Here is a 25,924-nt window from a genome sequence, read left to right as displayed (position 1 = left end):
GCACATGGGACTTTGGGAATGTGAAGCGTGAGAGCGTCTTAGTGAAGAAAAGTGAATTCATAGCATGGTCTGATGGGTTTAATTGATTTGCAAAGATTATGGAGTCATTTGATTCTTACTGGTGCCAAGGAGGAGGAGCTAGCAACAGAGAAGATGGTGACGGGGCTTTGGTTTGAGAAGGAGCTTCTTTTGGAGCTTGAAACTGCAACCAATGGAGGAGGGAGGAGCCTGTGACGGAAGAGGAGCTGGAGAGAAAAAAGGAGAAGAAGGCTGCCGTGCGGGAAAGAAGAAGAAGCCGCGGGAAAGAAACTAGCTGGACGAAGTAGGGTTGAGGAAATGATATAAAATTATATGACCTTGCTACAGTAACAAGTCATATTTGTAGATTGGGATGGCATTACTGTAGCTCATGGGCTGGATGGCCTTAAGTTGGCTAATCCAATGTAGTCCTATTTATGGCCACATTAACTAAATAAAGAGCTGGACTGGCATTTGGCTAAATGCCAATCTCTAAGCAGTGCCTTAACTCTTCCAAATGTTCCTTCAAGAGAAAAGTGAGTCGTCCCGATGGGTCATGACCTTGTAAAAAGAGTGAATAGAAAATCTCCCTTGACCACAGCATCGTATCAACTCCTTGTATTCTTATCCCCGTGAAATACAATAAGTTGAAAAATTCTGAACTAGTGTTAACTTCCCAATCATGAGCTGCCCGGCACGTATGATGTTTGCCAAGGCTTAGGAGACACATTAGCCTTAAAGCATGACAGTGGAAGTGCCTTCAACATATATTTTTAACCAATGTTTATAGAAATTTTTATTGATGGCTACCCCCCCCCCCCCCCCCCCCTCCCCAATTTCTCTTGGGGTTGAAATCGCATAATTATTATACATATTGTAGCTGTTTGTTCGTTCCTAGTATGCTGATATCCTTTTTTATTTTTCTTTTTCTTCTGGTCAATATTTCCAGGTCTGGTTGAATCTGACCCTGAGGTGCATTGGCTGGTTTTGCTGAAGTAGTACGCATGGAAGCAGAGAAGGCGGAGTGGTGAGCATATTAAATATTGGAATTCCCTGTGCTTATATGTTTATGTGAGAGAAAAATAAATTAGAGATAGAACATTTACAAGTGTTCCAAATTTTCAAAATTTTGTCTTGCTGTCTATAGTCATATACCTCTAGCTTTATTGATACAAATGTGCTTTTGTGCTTGTTCCAATAGTTTCCTGCTCTCTCTCTCTTTAAGAGAAACAGGAAGATGCACTTGAACATGAGGGTATATTGGGGAAATTTCTAAAGAATTAGGTTCTAATATTTAAAATATCAATACATTTGATAGAAATGCAGAAATGCAATCATACAAAGTCCGGAAGAATATGTATGTAAGGCTAAGATGCAGTTGTATCCTCTGTTGTTTGCATCAATTATAATTACACTAATTTTTACAAGAACAACTTTGTTGCATCCGTTTCTTATTTTTATTTGATTTGTAAGAAACATTTTTTCTATATGTAGCAATTTAAACTTTATTAATGAACAAATGAGTGTTATCCTAGCAAACATGATGAATACGTGAGAAACAGCTAACAAGAAAGAGAAAAAGAGCACAAAATCTTGGAACTGGGAGTAGTAGAACTGAAATGGGCAATGATCCAATGGTAAATGGTTCTACAGAAGAAATCTTTGAGTTCCTCCACCATCATTTCGCTGTCCTCCGAATGCGAATCATTCATTTCTCTCCAAATATAACACAATGTGCAAGACTAGATCATCTTCCAGAAAACTGCATTTTGAGAATAATAAAACTTTTTTTTCCAGCAAGTTAGGCCACCACTCGTTGACCAATCGATGAACCGCACCATATAGAAACTCCCAAACACACCCTAAATGTGCAACAAGCCTCAATGCCAAATAGAATTGGATGAGGGATATTTAGTCTACCTATCAAAAAAAAAAAAAAAAGAATTGGATGAGGGATATTTAGTCCTCCAGATGATCTGGAGATTGGTTGCGAGTGATCGAGCAAGATGATGAGAGCAAGGACAATTTCGGTTGAAGTGACCAAAATAGCTGGTGTAGGTGCATTCATTGAAGATTTAGTGGAGATCATAAGCCTTGCGTAATCTGTGTTGAAGTTTTGAATGTTGTGTTGCCCATAATCCTGCTTTAAGTGCTTACCAGTTCTTAGGATCCTTCAAAGATCAAGTAATGTTATTTTATTTTTGCAACTTAAATTTGTAATTATTTTTATCAATTGTCAATATTTATTATATAGAAATGTTTAAATAATTAAACTGCTATTTGAAAAGGGTTGCTCTGATAAGCTCTGTAGTAGTGTGATATGGAGTGCAGTCCCTTTATGTTTTATTTTGGTGTATCTGGTATGAGCAAGTTCATGGAAGTTTTAAGACATTGAAGCGATGAGGTTGAAGATGTTTCTACTAATATCATTGTTTGATATACTGGCAACAACTAGTAGAATATCCACTTAATATTCGGACTTCTGGAACCTTGCAACTTTAGATCCTAAACTAATAAAAAAAAAACTTTAGATCCTAAACTTTCTGCATTTATTTCGTATACTAACTTTGTGCTGATTGTGCCCCTTTCTCTTGTATAGATTTCTTTATAACTTGAATGTTTCCATCTTTTCTTGTAAGTTGCTTTCTATATTTGAACCCATCGTTTCAATGGCCCACATAGTTAAACTCTATCTTAGTAATTTCTTGGTTTTTTTGGGACTTAGAAATCATTACATATTGTGAATGATTTTCCTGTCTGGTTTGTCAGGGGATTTAAGGCTCTAAAACAAACTGTCAAGTTGTATTATCGGTTAGGAAAGTATGAACAAATGATGCAAGCTTACAGGGAAATGTTGACTTACATTAAGTCAGCAGTGACGCGAAATTATAGTGAAAAATGTATAAATAGCATCATGGATTTCGTTTCTGGGTCAGCTAGTCAGAACTCTGGGCTTCTGCAAGAGTTCTACCAGACAACTCTGAAGGCCCTTGAAGAGGCAAAAAATGAGGTTGGAAGTCATCTTCTACCAGTCCACAATGAATTTAAGGAGTGCTAGTTTTGAATGTATTACTTTCATGCTGTGCAGAGGCTGTGGTTTAAAACAAATCTCAAGCTTTGCAAGATTTGGTTTGACATGGGTGAATATGGCCGAATGAGTAAGGTATTGAGATGATTCTGATTTTGTACTTCAGTTTTCTGTTATGCATGTTGGATGTAGCAAATAATTTCTTGGACATAGATTTTGAAGGAGCTTCACAAATCTTGTCGAAAAGAAGATGGTACAGATGACCACAAGAAAGGAACCCAACTTTTGGAAGTATATGCAATAGAGATTCAAATGTACACTGAGACCAAGAATAACAAAAAACTCAAGGTCAGGGTTCTGAAGTTTTACTTGAATCAGAGAATTTGTGACATTGTTTTTTTCTGCTTGACCATGTCTTTCAATGATTTTGATGAGTTTGCCTGTGGTTAAATCGTGGAAAAGGTTTGAAATGGAAATATAATATTAATGTTTCTTTCATAATATTTGGACAATTTGTGCCTTAATGTTCCTTGGTGTGTGCAACAAATTCTGACTCAAAAAAGAAATGAAGAAGTTAATTGAGAAACGTGAAACCATTGACATACTGTAAATTATGGAGGAATATGGTTTTACTATTGAAAAATGACAGTAAATTCAAATCCTGCTGGTTCATGGAAGCATCAATACGATCCTCTAGGCACATGATTACTGAATTCATATCATACGGCAATTAAGAATAACTAACGTGTTATCCTTGAAAAAAGAAAAGAGAAAGGAAGGATAGATTTCCTATTTTTTTAAAGGATTAGTTTCAATTTTGTCATTTGGGCCCTAAATTCTTCTTGATAATTATTAAAAAATATTTTTACACAGAATTCTGAACTTTCGTTCTTTGGTTTGGCATCCATATATTTTGTTCTTTATGACAACTTTATGGAAATTGTTAGTTGAAAATTCCCATAGTTGTTAAGAACTTCTATCATGCCAAATGAATAGAAATCATGCAGTGGGATTAGTTTAATTCATAAGCTTGTAGGGCCATCATGAATGTTCATCCTTTTAAACTATTTCCTTACCTACAGTAGCATTTAAGGATGGGTTAATAAATAATTTTGTACTGATATGAAAGTCTATTTCGATAAATAAATAGGGAAGACTTTTATAATAGAGATTGCTACTAGGGCTGAGCAAAAATCCGAAAATCTGACTCCGCTTTGACTCTGACCAAACGGAGTTGGAGTCGGTTTGTTTTTTTAATTTTTCAGTCGGAGGTGGAGGGAGGTGTAGCTGGACCGACTCCGACTTTATGCTCCGACTCCGACTCTGACTTTGAATCCGACTCCGATATTGTACATATGTTATAAAAATATGTATTTATCTATTTATTATCATATATACTAGTATAGTTATATAGTTATATAACTAGAACTTATATAGTTAAATTCAATAATATACTAGTATGAGCTAATTATTATAAAATAATATATTTATACTATAATATAAATAGACTAATGATAGTTTAGTATATGTAAATATCATAGTATTACTACCAAGCATAATCAAGTATAGAAATAAATTAGATACTAGTATTTAAATAAGTCTAGCATAATAAATTAATAACACATATACTAATTTACTGAAGTATAATAACATGTAATTAGATACTAAAAATAATGTCATACTATAGTATGATAACATGTAAGACACTTAGTATAAGTCTAGTATAAAAATAAGTTAGATGTTAGTATAGAAGTAAATTAGCAGTGAATGATTTAGTTTTAGTTTTAAATTTTTTGGAAAAATTGAAATTTGAAAGGCCACAAAAAATTCTTTTTTAAAATGGGCTAAATATAAAGCTAAAAAAAGGCCCAAAACTGAAAGCCCAAATCTGACTCCACTCCAACTTCAACTCCAACTTGTCGGAGTCGGATCGGAGCCTACACAAATCCAAGTCGGAGTCGGAGTTCGAATTTGAACTCCGACAAAGTCGGAGTCGGAGTGGGATTTAGGGGAATCCGACTTCGACTAAGTTGGTGCTCACCCCTAATTGCTACTTCATCATCTACGGGTGTAATACAAAGAATTAAAATCTGATGAAAAACTAATAAGTTGAATACATTTTATGACCTTTTAGTTCACAATGTTTAACTGCTTATGAAATTAGAAATCATGTGGTTGGTTACCATCTGCACAACTAGATATGATTAGCAGTGGTTGAAGCTCGTTTTAGCCTGTGGGATCTGATGTAGCAAAACTTGTCTTCCTATTCCGAACTTCAACAGGACGAGAGGTGTATAGAATTTATCTCTGTTTTATATATTACCTATCTGTGTTCTCTCCAGTAAATTTCACAATGGTTATATACTCATTCCATCATTGGAATGAAAGTTGCTGTCTCAGTAGAAGGTTTATGTTTTGTGAATCTTTGATCTGTTGTTGTATGATGGTTGATGGATAGGTCTGATCTCATATTTGTGATTGCTTTTCTCATTTTTCATTTATGTTGGATGCAGTTTCAACTTTTGAAGTTGATGTAATTTCTTATCATTTATTGGACTACGTGAACTTATTGCAGCAACTATACCAGCAAGCACTTGCGATAAAATCAGCAATACCCCATCCAAGGATAATGGGAATAATTCATGAATGCGGGGGTAAAATGCACATGGCGGAGCGCCATTGGGCAGAAGCAGCTACTGATTTCTTTGAAGCTTTTAAAAACTATGATGAAGCTGGAAATCAGCGTCGTATCCAATGTTTGAAGTGCGTAATGGAACACTTTTAATCCTTGATTTCAAACAAACATTATTCGTTCTTCATGAGAAAATAATTATGCATGTTAATTTGTTATTGTTAAGATGATACAATTATGCATCCAATCCCTAGGGGTTGGCTCATGTGGCAAGGGTAAAAGGTCTAAGTTCTAAGGTCTAAGGTTCAAATCCTTAGATGCAAACAATTTTTAGGGGCTGTGTCCTATCGGTAAAAGGCCAATGTTTACCTGATCTGTGTTATATAGGCATGTTACTTGGGCCTGGGGTTTAACCGGGTTAAAAAACTTTGCATTTTCATGGTCTCCAGGGTTCGTCATTTTCAAAATCTGTCTCTTCAATGAAGGTGCTCTACCAGCCAAGTAGGGGGTGATTTTGAGAGAATGATTTATGGGAAATTAGATATTTAGATTTTTTTTTTGTATAGATTTCTGAAAGTTTGAAATAAATAGGTCCAGTCATCTCTGTACTTCATATATCACTTATTTCCCTCATTCCTGATTAATGTGCTAGATATCTGGTTCTTGCCAACATGCTGATGCAATCTGAAGTTAATCCATTCGATGGGCAGGAGGCTAAGCCGTAAGTCCTATATCTAATTTCAATATTCCATCTATTTTATCTTCGTTTCACTTCTCTTGTTCTTGGTTGGGGTTGTGGTTTTTGGGCGGGTTAGGCAGCGGTGTCTATTCTTCCCATTCGGTGTTCATAACTGCTACTTTGCAGATACAAAAATGACCCTGAAATTTTGGCAATGACAAATCTAATAGCAGCCTATCAACGAAATGAAATATTGGAGTTTGAGAAAATTCTGAAGGTAAAGTTTATACAGACATCCTCCGTCCCATTATGCTTTGCATTTATGCCTAAGTTTATGATATTGTATTCAACTTGTCTCCTCTTACCTAAGCCTATTTGTGAAACTTGTTGATTGTCAGAGTAACAGAAGAACAATTATGGACGATCCATTTATCAGAAATTATATTGAGGACCTCTTAAAAAATATTAGAACACAAGTCCTGCTCAAGCTCATCAAACCTTACACGAGGATCAGAATCCCATTCATATCTAAGGTAGCTATTACTTCCTCTGTGCGTTTGTGCATACGTGAACTTCTATTTTCAGTTATTTTATCTGAGTTTTTTTATTTAGGGTAATGCTAAGTTATCCAACCAGCTGGACTAATAAACTCATGGGTACTTTTTACGTTGGCTCAGTTTGTAAAAGGGGCATGCATAAAATAATAGATTTTGATGAATTGGACATCTTTTATAGGCGTTGATGTCGCTGGACTGCTTTTGGCACTTATTTAAATCCCTTAAAAATACCTCTAGTTAATTATATTACTGCATTAAGTTAGGTTTGGCTCATGAGTAAGTAGTAAGGGGCATGTTGATGTACGTTCTAATGACAGTGCATGACAGTGGTAGCATGTTGACCCACCCGTGGGTAGCCCAAGTGGTAAGGGCGAACTCGTGTGCACGAGTCCCATGTCACAAGTTCGATTCCCCCTAGGATCAAGTTGTGATAACGTGTTATAGTGTTTGTAGTATGTAGTAATGGCATCTGTGAGATATCTGGTAACTTGAAGAGTAATGATACACAAACCTTTTTACTATTACTTGCAAATGATGTTTTAATTGGAGGGCAGTTGTGTAAAATTTGGAATTCAAACAAAAAAAAACTTTTTGATAAAGTAGTACTATCGCATTGATTGTTTGCAAAACATACCGCCTTGGGAGTTGCCTTATTTTTCCAAATCCTTCTCCATGGAAAGTGATTGTTCTATGGATGTGTGAGGGACTTATAGAAGGAACGAACAGAAAATGTACCTTTTGTAGCGGGTACCCACCACAAACTGTCAGTTTCCTGAGTACTTGATCTCATGGTGTACAAGAGTCTGAAAAAATCCAGAAAGCTGCCAACTTCCCAATTATGGGCCACCCTAATAAAGCTCACAATCCATTGGATTAAGCCACCAAACATCTTCATGAGGTCAGTGGCCGATGCTTATTTTTTACTGGCAATCCTGAAAAATGTAGGGAATGTGTCCTTGAGGGCTCTATTTCCACACCATAAGTCATGTCAGAATTTTATTCTAAATCTGTCTCCCATCACGATTCTAGTTTGTTGAGCACAAACCCCCAACTTTGTCTAATGTGCTTCCATACTACCACTTCATAAATCCCTTTGTACCTCCCTAGTACTCCAACCCACCCTACATTTCCATATTATATACCACTATAACCATTTCCCAAGAAGAGCCCTATTGAATACCCTCAAATTTCTAATTCCCAGTCCACCATTAGAGATTGGAGAGCATACCTTATCCTCCCATTTGACCAGGTGGAACTTGAATTCTTCCCCCAACTCACTCCAAAGGAAATCACGCTGGAGTTTCTTAATTTGGATCGTCACAGTCACAGGAATTGGGAACATCTGCACAGATGGGAAATAAGTTGGTAAATTGGACAATGCTCTTGATTAGTGTGGTCCTACCATCTTTCGATAAATACAATCTCTTCTAACTTGCCAATCTACATTCAATCTTCTCAATTATTTAATCCCATCTACTCATGTATACTCCTTGTGTACTTGGGTTTTGCCTATTATTATGAATAGAACTTCTTGATTATCGATAAAAAAAATTATTTAATCTTATGTAGCTTTAGCTGTGAAAGCGGCCCCCAATGGAAGCCCAAGGTATTTCATGGGAAAGGAGGAGACCTTACATTCGAGAGTGTTAGCCAGCAACTGGATGTTGCGAACATTCGTTTCTAGCTAGACCCAACTTCAACTTAGATAAGTTCACTTTTGAACTGGACATAGCTTCAAAGCAAAGTAGGAGCGCCCTTAAAGCACGAATCTGGTTTTGTTCTGCCTCACAAAATATCAAATCATCTATAAACAATAAATGAGAAATGTTTTGTACTAGTACTACATGTGCTGAAAGAGTGGTGAGACTGGATCATCTTCTACTGCATCGTGAGGTTGCTAGAGGATTATGGGATGATGTCTTCAGAAGATTAGAGCTGGCCTGCGTTATGCCTGCTTCTGTGGTCGAGCTTCTGTCCAGCTGGACGAACTTGGGCGGTATTCCACAAATCACAGTTGTGTTGAAGATGGTTCTTATTTGTATTCTATGGTGCCTATGGAAGGAATGGAATGATCGGACTTTTGAAGATAAGGAGTGCTCATTGGAGGAGATTAGATTATTCTTTGTTAAAACTCTATTTTTATGCGCTAAAGCTGTAGATTTCAATGGCCTAGACAGCTATAGATTACAAGTTAATATGCATCTCCTGAGTATTCCATATTCCTGATCTCTATCGCTTTGCGTCTGTTTTGACTTGGGATGCATCTCCCTGTACTTTGCTTGTGTTTCTCTTTTGCATCTCTTTTCCTTTGGCCCATGACACTTAGCTGAAATTGCGGTTTCCTTACTACTACAAGTTATAGGCTGATTGTACTTGGATGTTTTATTCAGGAGCTTAATGTGCCCGAACAAGATGTTGAGCAGTTGCTGGTGTCACTGATATTGGACAACAAAATCCATGGGCACATTGATCAGGTGAACCGGCTGCTAGAGCGCTGGGACAGGTCAAAGGGAATGAAGAAGTATGCCGCTGTGGAGAAGTGGAACACGCAGCTTAAGTCTCTCTACCAAACTATCAACAATAGAGTTTGCTAGGATTTGCATTTAGAGGGAGAAAATGTAATTTTTCCATATCCTCTCCATTTGGTGGTTTAGTCGTGTCATGTTGAGATGACTGTCATGCATTATAAACAATCTCTTTTGTTGATTATTTTATGTTATTTTGACGATCTTTGTATGTAATGTTTGTGATATAAAGAAGCCAAACCAAGTGTTGGTATTTGATTGGAGATAATCTTTTAGGATCTTTAGTAGTTGGGGATCCAAAATATTACCATTTACTTGAGTCAATGAATATATATATATATATATATATATATTTATATATGTAATCCGTGAGTACATAGATTCCCTTCCATTTTCATTTTGTTGGGAAAAGTAGATACTTGTAGCTGAGATATTTTCCAATTGCTTGAATTGATCGGTCCAATACAGGGAGAGGTGACAGCATTAAATGCTCGTGTGTGGATTACATTATCCGAAAATCCTACGTAGCATCGTTAAGGTCCGGTTTGGACAGTGAGTTGAGATGAAATAATATGAGTAGTGATAAAAGTTGAATAAAATATTATTAGAATATTATTTTTTAATATTATTATTATTTTAAAATTAAAAAAAAATTAAATTATTTATTATATTTTATATAGAAATTTGGAAAAGTTAAATTGTGTGTCTCTCTCTCTAGACTTAGATCATCTCCAAAGCCCACACATTCTAGTGCTTGCTTTTTCGCCTGGACGATGCTTCCTCCTCTTCTTTTCCCACAAGCACTTTTTAAGTTTTGTTTCCTCTTAAGTTCGAAAAAGATAGATCTGTAGGTTTTTGGCAACCTTAAAGAGACGCGCTGTACAAGAAGACTCTTGGGCTGTCGATCCTTTGGATAGAAGCAGAAAAAAAATGAGAGTATCTTTATTGAGTGAAACTTTACATTCGTGTAATGGTTTTTTCCCTCTAAATATGACACTCGTAACACAATTTTGCTTGTGAATAAAATGTGGAATCTTGACTCATGAGCAGTGCAAGTGACACACCTGTTTAGACGTTACAAAGAAGATGACCCGATTATGATCCTGCAAAAGGTATCTAATCCAATAAATCGTATCGTTATATCATGAATAGGCTCACTATTAATGAACAAGAGATCCATTTATTTGCATTCTTGCAGACAATTGATGGGTCCGATCAAATGCCTTTGCTATCTTGGTACCATATAGAGACAGATACATGAAAGAGTTTAATAAATGTCATGTAACTGTGACCGTTCCAAGCTGTTTTCACTAGCCTGTAAAGCCCAACGTATCCCACTCAGTTATAAAGAAAAATAACAAAACAAAATGATTTGAGATAGGTATTGATATATGAAACTCAAGATAGTCAAAACAAGATCCATATATGAAAAACAAGGCAGACCCATCAACAGCGATTTCCAAATATAAAAACCAACAAAGCATCAAATTGGTCACATAATAAATCTCTTGGTATGCACATGGCATGCCACATGACATGTTAGATGTGAAATGTATAGGCTTGCTGATTAATTTGCACATAACTTATGGTTCTTATTGCTAATAATGTCGTGTCAGCCTTGCTTTCAAGCTCCCACACAAAAACACCCTTAACAATGTACAAAAAATTAAATTAATTTGTGTGAGTTTCAAATCATCATGAAATCATTAAAGAAATTGAAAAATCTATTGTGGTTTTTTACTTTTTCAAAATTGATATTAATGGCTTAAAAAGTCTAAACAAGAGCACATGGTTACGCTCAAATTTCAAGTTGGTCATGTAACACCCTATCCAAGCCCATGGAAGGAAACATTAGCCCACTTGAAAACGACCTAAAACAACATTATTTCGGTTAGAAATCCTAAACCTATTCTTTTCCCCTCTGTTCCCACGACGCCTCACCTCCTTCCAACGCCCCTTTTCTCTTTCCCTTCCATTACTCTCATGCCCTATTTCTCTCTTTCCATGCATCTCATTCTCTCCACAATTGCTCTCTCTTGATATGAGCCTAGGTCACGAGATGGGTTTTATTTGCCAGGGCTACATCAGATGAGGGATTCCTTAATTTCTTTAGGGTAGTTCTGTACATTTAGTTTTAATATTTGCAGTTGGACTGTTATTTCATGTTGAACGGGTCTTGAGCTATTGTGCCTAGTGGGTTTTAGTGATGGGTCTACACGTTTCCGTGTACTTAAGGAGATTGTTGCTTTTAATGTAATGTTTGAAGCTAATGAGGGATACCTTTTGGCCCATTTATTCCGTGTGAACATTGGAGGTTTGCTGGCTCCTTGAATTACTAGTAAATTATCTGTTAATTACTTAGTTCACAACAACGTGATCACAAAGCCGTGTTCCTGTGACATGGCCGAGGGAACTCGTAATGCTCAACTAGCTGAGGCGGTAGCTACCTTACGCGGGGAGACATCCTTCTTAAAGGAGGAATAGGGTCGACAATGAGTATTAATGGAAAATGTCTTAGATCAGATCAGTAATTTGGCATCTAGTTATGACAACTTGGTGCAACTTTCCTCTAAGACTAATTCTAGGAAAGGTTCGTCGGGAGACAATGACTTGAAGATTAATACCAATCCTCTCTTTGATGGATAGAGTGGAATCCGAGCTAGACATCTCGTTTGGATTTTCCTCGCTTTGAAGGTAGAGACCCTGGATTCTGAAGGCGCAATAATTCTTTTCCTATTGTCAAACACCAGAAAATCACAAGCTTCAAATTTCCTCCTTCCACATGGAGGGAGGTATTATCATGGTACAGTTGGTTGATAGAATCGAGTCCTATGACAATCTGGGAGGACTTCTTGATGGCTCTTAGAACTCAATTTGGGCCCTTGGCATACGAAGATCCAGTGGGAGCATTCACAAAGTTTTGGCAAACTAGTAGTGTTGAAAAATACCAAACTAATTTAGAGATCCTATCCAATAAAAGCACTAGCATTAGTGAGGAATTTTGCATCAGCACTTTCTTAAGTGGACCTAGAGATGAGCTGAAAATTATAGTTATCATGTTCAAGCCAGCCACCCTTTCGGTTGTTGTACAACTAATGTCCAACTCACTCCATATACAACACCCCCTAAGCCAATTACACTAAAAATCCCTAGACCTCACCCCATTCTCAGACTATCAGCCTCACTTTTGAACCCTAAACCGAACACTTTCCTAACTAGAAAACCCCTTACCCCATCAAGAGTATTACCCCCAATCAATTGCAAGAAATGAAAGAGAAAGACTTGTGCTATTACTGTGATGATAAGTACCAACCTGGGCATAGGTGCAATCGACCCAAAATTTACTTGTTGGAAGATATAGAATTAGAGTCAAAAGAGAAGGAAGGAAAGGAAGAAGAGGATGGACCTAACTTACCAGGCATAGAGGTTGTTCCAGTGTTGCAACAAGCTGAGTTGTTGGGTTTTTTCCTATAACAACAGGTGCAGCCTCACCCAAGACAATGAAGTTAGTGGGAAAATTGAACTAGCAAGCAGTTATTGTTCTAATTGATATTGGTAGTAAACATAGTTGTATAGATTTAAATTAGGGGTGGCAATTCGTATTTTCAGATCATGTTCGTGTTGTGTCAAATCATGAATATTTGACTATACAAGTCAACCTGAACTTGACCCGTTAAGCTAAACGTATCAAACTTTCAAACCCTAACCCAATCTATTTAGATAACGGGTTATGTCTTGTCACCATTTTGACCCGTTTAATAATTAATTAGAAATTACTCACCACAACACGATTCATTTAAACTCGTTTAATATAAATGGGTTGAACTAACACACATTACTCATTGGACCCGATTAACATAATTTCACACAATATCTTAAAAATCTATATTCATTAGTAGCCACAATATCTTATATATATATATATATATATCAATATTCTTCAAATTTTAACATATGATAAAACCAATATTACAAGCCCTACAATAACAAATATGAGCATATGTCCAGAATTATAATGCTAATAATAAAAATAAGCATCCTGAGAAATACCAATATTACAACTTAATAATAACAAAATTTTAATTTTGAAATAAAATCCAAATGGATCAAAATGAGTTGATTTCGGATTAAGTGGGTTGACCCGTTACTAACTTGTTTATAAATCGTGTCTTAAATGGTCAATCTGTTTTGATCCGAGCCTGTTAATATCAAACTCAAACCCGCTAATTTCGTGTCGTGTTTATGTTGGGTTCACAGGCGTGTCACATATTACCACCTATAATTTAAATGTAGCAAGAATGGCAAAACTACCAGTAGAAGAAAGCCACTTGGCAGTGCAAGTTGCCAGTGGAGAAACTCTTCCTTGTCGAGGTTGCTGCAAGGTAGTTACTCTCAAATTACATCACTATGATTTTGTGGCTAATTTCTATTTACTAACCCTAGGAGGTTCTAGCGTTGTATTGGGAGTTGATTGGTTGAGAAGTTTGGGTACTATTTAGTGGAATTTTGCAGATCTAAGCATGATTTTTTTCCTAAATGGGCAGAACTTATGGCTACAGGGATTAAAACCACCCAAGAACACGTTGGAGGATGATCCAAAAATTAGTAAAGCGACCCTGGTAGGAGGAAAAAGGTGTCTGGTTGCAACTAGCGGAGACAAACATCCCCAAGGTGAAGGCCCGAGTAGATCATGCCATACCAACTATCTTGGATAACTTCTAGACAGTGTTTATTGAACCTACTGGATTTTCACCACCTAGAAGTCATAGTCCAGCTTCAAGAGATAGCCAAACCCTCTTGTGTGAGGCCCTATCAATATCCATATTACCAAAAGGAGGAGATTGAGAAACTGGTAAAAGAAATGTTACAGACAGGGATTGTCTAGCCTAGTCAATGGCCATATTCCTCTCCAGTCCTCTTAGTAAGGAAGGCTGATGGAAGTTGGCGCATGTGTGTCGATTATCGAGCCTTAAATTAGGACACTATCAAAGATAAATATCCTATCCTCAACATAGATGAGCTATTAGATGAATTGTATAGTGCTGAACTATTTTCTGAACTTGATTTACAATCGAGTTATCATCAAATCAGGATGAAGCTTGAGGATGTACCCAAAACTGCATTTCGTACTCACAAGGGCCCCTATGAGTTTTTGGTAATGCTTTTTAGGTTTATTAATGCACCATCAACCTTCCACAGGTTGATGAATGAAATTTTCAGACTCTATCTTAGAAAATTTGTGCTAGTATTTTTTTATGACATTCTCGTGTATAGCAAAATCATGGGAGATTACTTGGGGCTTTTGAGGGTTGTTATGAGAGTATTAGAGCACACCCATTGATATGGAAGCTAAACTTGTTAGTGCAGTAAGGGCCACTTGGTTGGAAGAGCTCCAACAAGCATTTGCTAAAGATCCCTAGTTGCACCAATTTATTAGTCATTACCATCAAGGGGACCCTGTCCCTCACAAGTATCACTTACATGATGAATGAGGTGAAGTTCCTTAGACATGTTATTTCCAAGGATGGGATAGTAGTTGATTCAAGTAAAGTGGAAGCGGTAGTATATCGCTAGCAAACAACGAATGTTAATGAGATTCAAAGCTTCTTGAGTCTGACCAAAGATTATAGAAGATTTGTAGAAGGATTCTCCAAACTGTCAGGGCCACTCATAGCATTGACAAATAAGAGCGCCAAGTTTGTGTGGTCAGATCAGTGTGAGGCTAGATTTAAAGAGCTAAAGAGAAAACTGACTTCAGCACCAACATTAGCATTGCCAGAACAACACAAGAAGTTTGTTGTGTAGAATGATGCGTCCATGTATGGACTTGGGTGCGTGCTAATGTAGAAAATAAGAGTCATGGCATATGCTCCTAGATAGTTGAGGAATCATGAGCATAAGTACCCTACGCATGACCTTGAGCTTGCTGCAGTAGTTTTGCCTTAAAATATGGAGGCATTACGTATATGGTGAAAGCTATTAGGTCTACTTAGATAAACAGAGTTTAAAATAATTGTTTGACGGAAAAGCTAATGTAGCGACAAAGGAGGTGGACGGAGACCACTAGTGACTATAGTGTGAGATTAAGTGCCACTCGAGAAAAGCTAATGTAGTGAAAGATACCTATATGTTGTAGGTTTTCTCGACTTTATAAGCTATTGGATTGTTTGTATGTTATATGGTTTATAAGCTATGATTCTTAGTTTCATCTCTAATTATAGTTAGGTAAAATGCTCCAGCTTTATCATTAATAAAAATATATATATACCTAATTTTTCATAAGTTTTAATGGTAAAACAAGACCATAACTACTAGGTATAAGTCTGACTTCTCAATGACCTGGTAAGAATAGAAAAGGGGAAGCTAGGGGCGTCACATCCCTAATGCTCGGTCTCTTGTAATTTTCAACTTCTCATTCGAATTTCATTCCCACCACATTTACTTTAGCCTTCAAACTTCCCCCTTTAAGTTTTAAGTATAAATATTTATCCCTAAAGTCTACTCCTTCTCTAGGTGGCCAGTTCTCTCATTCCTCTATTCATTATTTTGTCTTTCGATTTTCCTTATTTTCACCCACCTTGCCATCCACCATGTAATGGACCACTCTTAGCACTTGGAATGTGAGATCCAAAAATACTATGCATATTCTTGTATTTCTATTGCATGTATGCAACACCCTATCTTACTCTATCCTAGCCCTTCTATGGTCATAATAATGCATAGGAAAATATTTGGGTGCCCTCCAAATGTGCCCTCTAGTGTATTTTTTTTTAATATTTAAAAAAGTTACCACTAGTGAATTTGTTTATGTGTTTTTTAAACATAAAAAAAAAAAAAAATCAAAATACACTAGGATGCACTTTTGAGAGGCATATTTGGAGGGCATCCTAGCATTACCTTAATGCGTAATCCTCCATTTCTAACATTTAGTCTGTTTATTCTTATAAGTAGACTTCAATGAATTCTATGCCGATATACTCCTAATGTCTAAGATTGAAACATATCCAAAAGAACAAGCATTTTGGTGTCATTTGACTCATCAAAGAACATGTGTGAACCATAGTCCAAGTTTTAAATTTTTTTTGTAGAAAATACACAATGACCATAGGTGCTTTTAAATAGCATAAATTAATTTATATTAACTTCTAATGACTTGAAACAATTTCTATTTTATATCTTCTTGTTTCATATATATGTAAGCAGCATAAATTTCAAAAGAACCAATAGAACTTGATCAACCTAATCAGTTATAGTCGTAATTCCATATCTTTTGTGATAAAATTGGAAACTTTATATTTTCTATCTAATATTTAAAAATTCATTGAACCCTTTCTTCTATGTTTTTAAAAAGTCAAAATTAATTATAGAATTATTGTTAATCCCTCAAAACAAATCTAACCCAATAAAACTGTAGTTACTTGTTAGTTGTTGACTCTCTACAGGGGAGAATCCTAAATTTCTACACTATAAAACCCTCTCATATAAATTTAAAAGATTATGAAAGCTAATTTCAATATGAGTTAGTTTATTTGCAAGCAGGTGTAGAGTGACAGAATAGTTTGACTCCAGCTGTTTCCAGAAGTTGTCCATTCCTACTGGCATGATCTTCTTTAGCATTATTTTCTCCACAATTCTTGCATAGTGTACATATATTGCAATAATTAGTTTCTATAATTATAGAGTGTACAACTAGCATAGCAAAACTTTCTCATTGATTGATATTGTAATATATATATATATATATATATATATATTTATATATCAATGCAAATCTCGCATACATCATTGAGGCTGTTTTCCTTACATGGTATCAAGAGCCACTGAGATACTACCAATGGAGTCTTCTTCTACCACCTCAATCCCACATCTAACTGATCTATTTTTGCTAGATTCTTCTCTAGAAACATCCAATCTTCTTGACATTTCTATCAAGTTAGCCTCCACCAACTACCTTCTTTGGAAGGCCTAGGTTATTCCTACTCTACGTGGCCATGGTCTTCTTGGTTATGTCCTTAATAAAGTCCCATGTCCCCGACCCTAGTGACCATCATCAATGAAGGTGGTGCGTCTGTCTCTAATCCAGCAGCAACATGATGGTTGTGTATTGATCAATTAATCTTTGGATGGATTAAAAGTTCCCTGTCTAATGCCCCATTGTCACTGGTCATCCACAATGAGTCCTCATGTGATGCTTGGGAGGTCTTAGAGACTTTTTATGGAAGTCACACACGTGACCGTGTGCAATAGATGAAGAGTGAATTTCAATCACTTTCTAAAGGAACTTCTTCGCTGGGTGAATACATCCACAAAGCCAAGTCTTTGGCTTTTTCGCTTTGGAGTGCAGGAAAGCAAATAGATGATGATGATTTCACATATGCATCCTTATAGGTCTAGAATATGCATTTGATCCTTTGGTTGCTGTTATCAACGCTCGTGACATGTTTCCTCCACTGGAAAGTGTCATCATCAAACTTAGAGATTTTGAGATGCTCATCATTGCTGCTAAAGTGGTTTCATCCATGGTTACATTCTACACCAATCTTGGCTCCAATTCTGGGGCCAAAGGTCATCTTGGAGGCCATGGACGCACCAACAACAATTAACAACATTTTATTGACAATCGTGGTGGTGGTCGTTCTCAAGGTTTTACATATGGTGGTCATTCTTAGCCTCTTCCTATTAGAGGGGTCACAACTTTACTTGAGGTTGTGGGGAGGGTCATTGATCTCTTATTACATGTTTTAGTTGTGGTGTCCCAAAACACAAAACTGATGGTTATTGTGCAACTAATGAAGAGGCTGAGCAATACAAGGCCTTAGTTGCCTTACAGGTAGGTGACACTGTGGCTGACCCATGGTACTCCAATATTGGAGCTAATAATCACATGAGCTCTAATGTAGCTGAAGCTGAAGGTATTATCTCTTACTCTAGACATGACTCTATTATGGTTGAAAATGGTAATGACCTTTCTATTAGTGGTGTTGGTCAGTTTGTAGTTCCTGCCACTGATATCAAATTACATAATGTTCTTATTGTTCTTGGTATAGCGAAAAGTATGCTCTCTCTCTCTCTCTCTCTCAATTTATGAAGGATTATAATTGTTGTTTTTTGTTTTATCCATGGGGATTTCTCATCAAGGACTTGAAGACAGGACAATTGTTGTTTAAGGGACCAGTGGTGGACAACTTATATCTAGTAAACCAGCATTGGTTTTCACCATCCATTGTTGGATTTTTAACAAAGAATATTAAGGGCACTTTGTTGCATGCCGGATTGGGTCATTCTCATTCTAGAATTCTTAAACTTCTTTTGACTTTACTTTCTTGTTTGGATAAAAGTATTCAGTTTTTTTAAACTTACAATTTGGGCAAATCAAAGAAATTGCTTTTCAATCTTGCAATACACATGCTTCATCCTTTTTCACATTATGGACACTGATGGGTGGGGACCAGCTATTGTAACCTCCTATGATGGTCTTAGGTTCTATCTTGTGATTGTTGATGAATACTCCCACTTTATTTAGCTTTTTCCTATGGCTAAAAAATCTGATGTAACCACCATTTTTCCTAAATTTCAAGCTTATGGAAAATCAGTTTCATACCAACATTAAAATTGTGCAAAGTGATAGCGGTGGGGAATATCTTAAACAAGCTCTACAACTATATTTTGACTCACGTGGAATCATGCATCGAATGTCATGCCTAGGGACACCTGAACAAAATAGTTTTGCGGAATGATGACATAGACATATTGTTGAAACTGCACTAACTTTAATGGCTCACTCCTCTACTCCTTCTTGATTCTGGACTGCAGCCTTCACTAATGCTGTATTTCTCATAAATCTGATGCCAACTGCTGTGTTGAACGATAAGTCTCCATATGATCTTGTTTTTGGAGTTGCTCCCTCTTATTGTTCTCTATGAGTGTTTGAGTGTTCATGTTACCCCTATCTCACTCCATTTGGCATAACCAAACTTGAATATAAATCCCTTCGCTATGTTTTTCTTGGCTACTCAACACAACACAAGGGACATCGGTGTTTGGATATACAAACAGGCGGTGTGTATGTTGCTCACCACGTTGTGTTCAATGAACTAATGTTTCCTTTTGGCCTTCTACATGATAACTCTCCTGCTGCTCTTCAAGATTTTAGACGATGCCCTCTTCCCAAATTTCTTCAACTTGCAGCGTAGCCTTCTGAAGCTCCTTCTCCTGATATTGGACCTTGCTTGGATCTCTCTTCCCCTGCTCTAGCTCCAAGCTCAATATCTCTTGGTTTGTCTATTCCTACAAATCCATGTCCGATTGTCACTTAACTTGCCTTAGGCCCTACTCATACTCATCATATGATCACTCGAACCCAATATGGTACTCGTCGGCCCAAAGTGTATTTCTCTTCGAGACATCCTATTCCTGCATGTTTCATGGCTGATTTTGCAGCTCACTTTAAGGAATCAACTTCCTATGTTCATGCTCTTAAGAGTTCTTATTGGAAGCAAGCCATGCAAGATGAGATCCATGCTCTTCATGCAAATTGTACTTGGTCCCTAGTTCCATGATGCCCATACATGAACCTTGTTAGCAGCAAGTGGGATTTCAAAGTCAAAACTCAAGCAAATGGGTCTCTCGAGAGGTATAAAGCACAACTTGTTGCTCGTGGCTTCACTCAACTTCATGGCCTTGACTATGATGAGACATTCAATCCTGTTGTTAAATTAGGAACGATTCACTTAATTCTCACATTAGCCTTATCTCAAGGATGGTCATTGAAGCAAATAATGTATGCAATGCATTTTTGCATGGAGAATTACAAGAGCGATTCTATTTAACTCAACCTCCTAGTTTAGTGGATCACAGTCGTCCTGATCATGTTTATCTTCTTCATAAATCACTCTATGGATTAAAATAAGCCCCTTGGGCTTGGTATATGAAGTTCAGTGCAATCTTCAACAAATGCAGTTTTACAAATGTCCATATGATACCTCCTTCTTTTACTAGCACACGAGTTCTCATGTTCTTATGATTTTGATATAAATAGACGACATCATTGTTATTGTAGTTCCCCCAAATATATTGCCAAATTTATCTCTCATTTGTCACAAGTATTTAATATGAGGGATTTGGGCAACTTGCATTTTCTAGGTATTTAAGTCTCTCGGGATGCCTCAACCCTTACACTCACTCAAACTCATTATGTTCTCCCTCTACTTCACAAGTTTGGTTTGGAAGGGGCTAAACCCGTTACCACTCCACTGCCCTTGAGTGTTCATCTTTTTGCTGATGATGATATTCCCCTAAGTGATCCAACTTTCCATTGAAAGTTGGTTGCTTGTATACAATACCTTACTATAACTATATATTGCTTTTACTGTCAATCTCGTTTGTCAATTTATGCACAGCCCTCATGATACTCACCTTGTTGCTGTTAAACAAATTTTCTACTATCTAAACATAACACTTAATCTTGGTCTTCATTTTACTTGGACACCTCTCACTACACTTCATGCATATTCTAATGCGGATTGGGCTGGCTCAAGGGATGATCGTCGCTCCACCACCGGCTTTGCTATCTTTCTTGGTAACAATTTGCTTTCTTGGTGCGCAAAGAAGCAAGCCACGGTTTCTCGGTCTACTGCTAAAGCTAAGTATCGGGCTCTGGCTTCAACTACAGTTGAACTCATTCGGTTCATGCATCTTCTAATGTGTATTAGTTATTCTCTACCGATCCCAACTCTCAATTGTGGTAATTTGAGTTCTATTCACAAGGCCAAGAATCTCGTCTTCCGCCATCGAACAAAACATATTGAAATTGACGTTTAGTTTGTTCGCGAGCAAGTTGCCCGTCATGTCCTTTCTCTCCAGCACATTTCCAGTTTGGATCAAGTAGCTAATATATTTACTAAATCACTTTTTGCTCCTACGTTTTCTCCAAACCGTGACAAGCTTCTCATCGGTCTAGTCCCGCCTTGAGCTTGAGAAGGGATGATAAAATAGCTTGACTCCAACTATTTCCAAAAGCTGTCCACTCCTATTGTCGTGATCTTCTCAAGCATTATTTGTGAAACAATTCCTGCATAGTTTACATATATTGCAGTCATTAGTTTCTATAATTACAGAGTGTACAACTAGTATAGCTAAAACTTTCTCATTGATTGATCTTCTAATATCTATATATATAAATATATATATATATCAACACAAATTTTGCATACAACATTGAGGCTGTTTTCCTTACACAGAGAGCACACCTTTTATACTGCCTATATGGCAAGCTTTGATTTGCAAGTGATTTAATTTTTAAACTTCTCTTACAAATCAAATCATGCAAAGTCAACGGTATGAAGGGTGTATCCTCCATATCGGCTTGCAATTATAATTTTTCTTAAAATATAATACTATCATATATGAAATTCTAACCCATAAAATGTCATGCTTAGATTCATTCCACAACATATTTAAAATATCATGAACCGATCAAGGTTCACATGCCCTAATTACTAGAATTTGACTTCTGACTTAAGTTCTTACCTCTTCTTATCTTCAAATGCTTGACATATATGAACTGCATCTTGGTTCTTGATGATAAAAATGAGGGAAACGAGTAGACATTTGGGTGCACAAAGCTGGGCATGATTTTCTGATTTTATGGCAATATGTGTGTGAAGAAGAAAATGGAGGAAATTTCTTGGTCCACCTTTGGTGGTGGCTGTTGGCAGTAACAATGGGGGATTAGGGTTCTTGGGGTTGGTTTGTGGCTGGATTTTAGGTCCTACAAGGAGGGATGTTTTCACTTTATCTTTTGAGAGATGATTTGGTCCATATTATGCAATCCATGGATGCAGAGAAGAGCAATTTGAGTCATGACAATGGACTGTTTCCATTTCAAAGTTGTTATAGACTACCACATTGGGATTGAATTCAAGGATATCTTGTTGCAAGGGGCACCACTTTTTTATCTTCTTGTTTTGTAAAGATCTTTCGGCATCTCTATGCTCAATGTAAGTATTTTAGAAAATGTTTCAACGTTGACAAACAAGTAGGATTCAAGCTAGAGGGTCCTAGAGATTTTAGATTATTGTGAGTGAACAGGGTCAATTTTGATTTTGTTTGCAGTATTCCTCAAACCACTTTCCAGACACAAATTTTAAACTGCTCATGGATATCAGCACAGTCCAAAAGGTGGACTATTCTTTTTGGTTTAAGGGGCCTGGTTTTGTTACCCTTTGTTGTTTATGGGAGGTGAATTTTCATGATGTACTTGGTTGACTCTTATCCAAGGGATTTGCCTAACTTTAGATTCATCCCAAAGCCTATAGTCACTCCTATGAGTTATGATACCTGGTTAATGACTCAACTTCTTGTAACTATTGGTTAGGCTTATAGAGTCTGTAAGACAGAATCCTCGGATCATTCGATGCAATCTTGATTTGACCATTACTGATTACGTAGCAACTTGTGATTTTGAGAATGAGGAACTAACGATGGAATGGAAATGAATTGTGCCTGGGCGTATTAAAATGAACTGAAGGATATAACTTCATCACCAAGAACAAAGAGCATTCATACATATACTTTACAAGCAAGGAAGCCAAAAGCAACGAGTTTGATATTACATAAAACAACAGAACATTCCAACAGAATAGTTGACATGCAAGGATGCCACCATCTTTTGTTGGGTTATTACCTTTATTTCTCAAAAGTACAGTAGTACTTGATATTCATCAGTTAATATTTTAAAAAGGTGATCTAGAGAAAGAATCGTTTCTTGCAGTTCTGATGTTGCTAGATCCTTTCAACAGATCAAATGAAGTGAGAGAATATGGAAGGAGTATGACTTCCATGTCCTTGCCAGCATTTTCAAGTGGACTCTGTTTCGGTTTGACCTGGATACATACAATGGAGGACAAAAAGTTTATGCTGGGGAAATATTTAGAGCTATATGTTAGTTCTAACAATCTTACTATTCAAGAGAAAATATTCTTTCCCCTTTGTCAAATTTTCTTCTCTTTATTTCGTACTGTAATTTTTTGTTTGGAGTAGATTAATGTGGGAATCATGAAACCATGTATAGGCTAAAGAGATATGATCCTATATAGATATTACATTGGCAAGAAGATATGAATAGCCGAATGCAGCTAAATAGTTACTATTTAATTATTGGCTAATTAAAATCCTATTAGATTTTTGCCCAACTTTGGCTGGGTATGGGTAAAGATGGAAGAGAAATCTACCCACCGCCCTAACAGTACTAGGATATTGTCTTGGTCAATGAATATTCACTTCATAACTATAAATTGAAAACCTATCCTAATCTTTTGAGAATGTCTGAAGATCATCTTTACTTTAAGGTAATGACAATGAAGACAATCTACAAAATAGCATGTAGAAGTATCTCTGAATATGCAGAGAAGCCCCCTAACAATTCAGAAGACAAGTTTTCTAGTACTACTAAAAAAGCGATTCCTGAATAATGACCTTATTTGGCTCCTTGAAGGAATTCTCATCCATCAGATTACCAGAGGTGAGTACGGTCTTTGTCGACCCGGATAACTGTATTGTGGAGTTGGGCTCCAATCCATCCACACTTATCTTGAGATTAACTGTGTCATTCCCAAAGTTCACAATCTGCCAAAAAAAAAAAAAAATTATCATCTCAACTTAATAGCAGTGCCACATAGATAGAAAAGCCAAATTCCATTCAATTCCAAAAGCGTATGATGCAGCTATCAAATTCAAAATAACTGAAGAGGTAGAAAAACCATTTCTCTGCCATTATCAACCACATGTATGCAATAAGACAAGATATTCGTGTAAACAAGTAACTGGATAATGCACCTGAACATAGTAAAATCTATGAAGATGTTTCAATTTGAAGGTGCTGGAAATTGGGTAGGAAGCATTGCAGTATAAAAATAGCGAGGTCAGTCATGAGGAAGCACACCTTTATTCTTAGGTAACTCTTGCTATCATCTGAGTTTTCCCACATAATTGCAGATGCAATAAGGGAAGTGGATGTATTTGTTGGGAGTGTTGAATGAAGAAGAGTTGCTGAACTCGACTCCCTGAAGAAGTGTTGCACCCAGTAGCTTGGTGTTCCATATAGCTGTGAAGAGTTAAAGACAATTGCATCTGCATTCCACCTTAATAGAAAGTTTTTTAATCTCAGTATAACAATTATAAAGGTTGAATTTTCACTTTCGAAGTAAAATATGTGGAAAATTATTTTATGATGAAATTTTGAGAGAAATTACCATCTGTCATTGTCATTCACAAAAAGTGGTGCATAGCTTGCCATGCTTACTACATCACTGCATTGAAGAAAGAAATGGAAGTCAGCAGCTTTTCTTTCTGATTGGCCCTAAAACGTTTACGAGTATAGAAGCTAATTAATTGCAAAAGAAACTGAAGATCAAGATCCTTACTTTATGCACACAAACCCATCTGGAAACTCCAGGATTTAGGGATGCTTGAGAGACATAGCATTGGAAATTAATGCAAATCAAAGCAGTTTATATAGTCTACTTGGTAATTATTTGTCAAACTAAATGGGCACAGGTTTCCATTTTACAGTTTTTTCCCTTTTCGATACTTTTACCATTTAGCTTTCTTTTTACTAAACTAGAGACCCGATTATAAGCCAATATTTTCATTGTTCTGCAGCTTGTACATATCGCACATATATCTCCTTAGCATGAATTTATCCTACATGAAGGCTCAGGCTCAAAGCACTAGTTTGGTTAACAAAGCATGAATGGGCACTGAAAAGGAAAGGCAAAACACTTTGTCCTAATGACAAGAACCCTCACAAAAATCTAAGGTGTCATCTGTAAACAATAAATGAGAAATGTGGAGAGTGCCTCGATGATTATCACCAACCGAAAAACTAGCCAAGAACCCACTGTTGACCAACGCTGAGATCATTCTACTGCAAGCCTCCATGACTATAACACAAAGGAGAGGGGACAAAGGATTCCCTTGTCTAAGACCACGGGAACCGCTAAAAAAACTAACCAGGCTCCCATTTACCAAAACTAAGAAGCGCGTTGTCGAAATGCACCACCTAATCCAAGAGCACCATCTCTCTCCAAAACCACACCTCCCAAGCAAGTACAACAAGAATTCCCAGTTAACATGATCGTAAGCTTTCTCCATATCCAACTTACACAAAAGACCCAGATTGCCCGATTTTAACCTACTATCAAGGCATTCATTGGCAATAAGTACTGAGTCTAATATTTGTCTTCCTTTAACAAATGTGTTTTGAGATTTCGTAATGAATCTCCCCAAAACTCCTCCTAAACGATTTGCAAGCACTTTGGAAATAATTTTATATACCCCATTCACAAGACTAATAGGCCTGTAATCCTTTACCTCCGATGGCCCATTCTTCTTGGGAATAAGTGCAATAAAAGTGACATTTAGGCTTTTCTCAAATTTCCCACATGAAAAAAATTCATGAAATACCTTCATTAAGTCCTCATTCAC

At 36.8% G+C, this 25,924-nt stretch overlaps 2 protein-coding genes across 2 annotated transcripts; one reads left to right on the top strand and one right to left on the bottom strand.

The window, feature by feature from the left end:
- Positions 1–965: 965 nt before the first annotated feature.
- On the top strand, positions 966–9,702 carry LOC121245543 (COP9 signalosome complex subunit 2-like). The gene is made up of 9 exons (XM_041143579.1): positions 966–1,045; positions 2,788–3,028; positions 3,107–3,181; positions 3,260–3,394; positions 5,622–5,809; positions 6,331–6,399; positions 6,544–6,634; positions 6,756–6,890; positions 9,305–9,702. Exons 1-9 carry the CDS (start codon positions 1,023–1,025, stop codon positions 9,506–9,508), a joined length of 1,161 nt encoding a protein of 386 aa, XP_040999513.1. The 5' UTR covers positions 966–1,022; the 3' UTR covers positions 9,509–9,702.
- Positions 9,703–22,951: 13,249 nt separating this feature from the next.
- LOC121245542 (alpha-L-arabinofuranosidase 1-like) lies at positions 22,952–25,223 on the bottom strand. The gene is made up of 4 exons (XM_041143578.1): positions 24,691–25,223; positions 24,381–24,579; positions 23,915–24,064; positions 22,952–23,322 (listed from the first exon to the last, which is right to left on the bottom strand). Exons 1-4 carry the CDS (start codon positions 24,732–24,734, stop codon positions 23,173–23,175), a joined length of 543 nt encoding a protein of 180 aa, XP_040999512.1. The 5' UTR covers positions 24,735–25,223; the 3' UTR covers positions 22,952–23,172.
- Positions 25,224–25,924: the final 701 nt, after the last annotated feature.

This window comes from Juglans microcarpa x Juglans regia, unplaced genomic scaffold, assembly GCF_004785595.1.
Source record: "Juglans microcarpa x Juglans regia isolate MS1-56 unplaced genomic scaffold, Jm3101_v1.0 JmScfU0057, whole genome shotgun sequence".
In the NCBI taxonomy this organism is placed as follows: Eukaryota; Viridiplantae; Streptophyta; class Magnoliopsida; order Fagales; family Juglandaceae; genus Juglans; species Juglans microcarpa x Juglans regia.
Note: the sequence above shows the minus strand (reverse complement) of the source record. Positions and strands in the feature narration are given on the sequence as shown.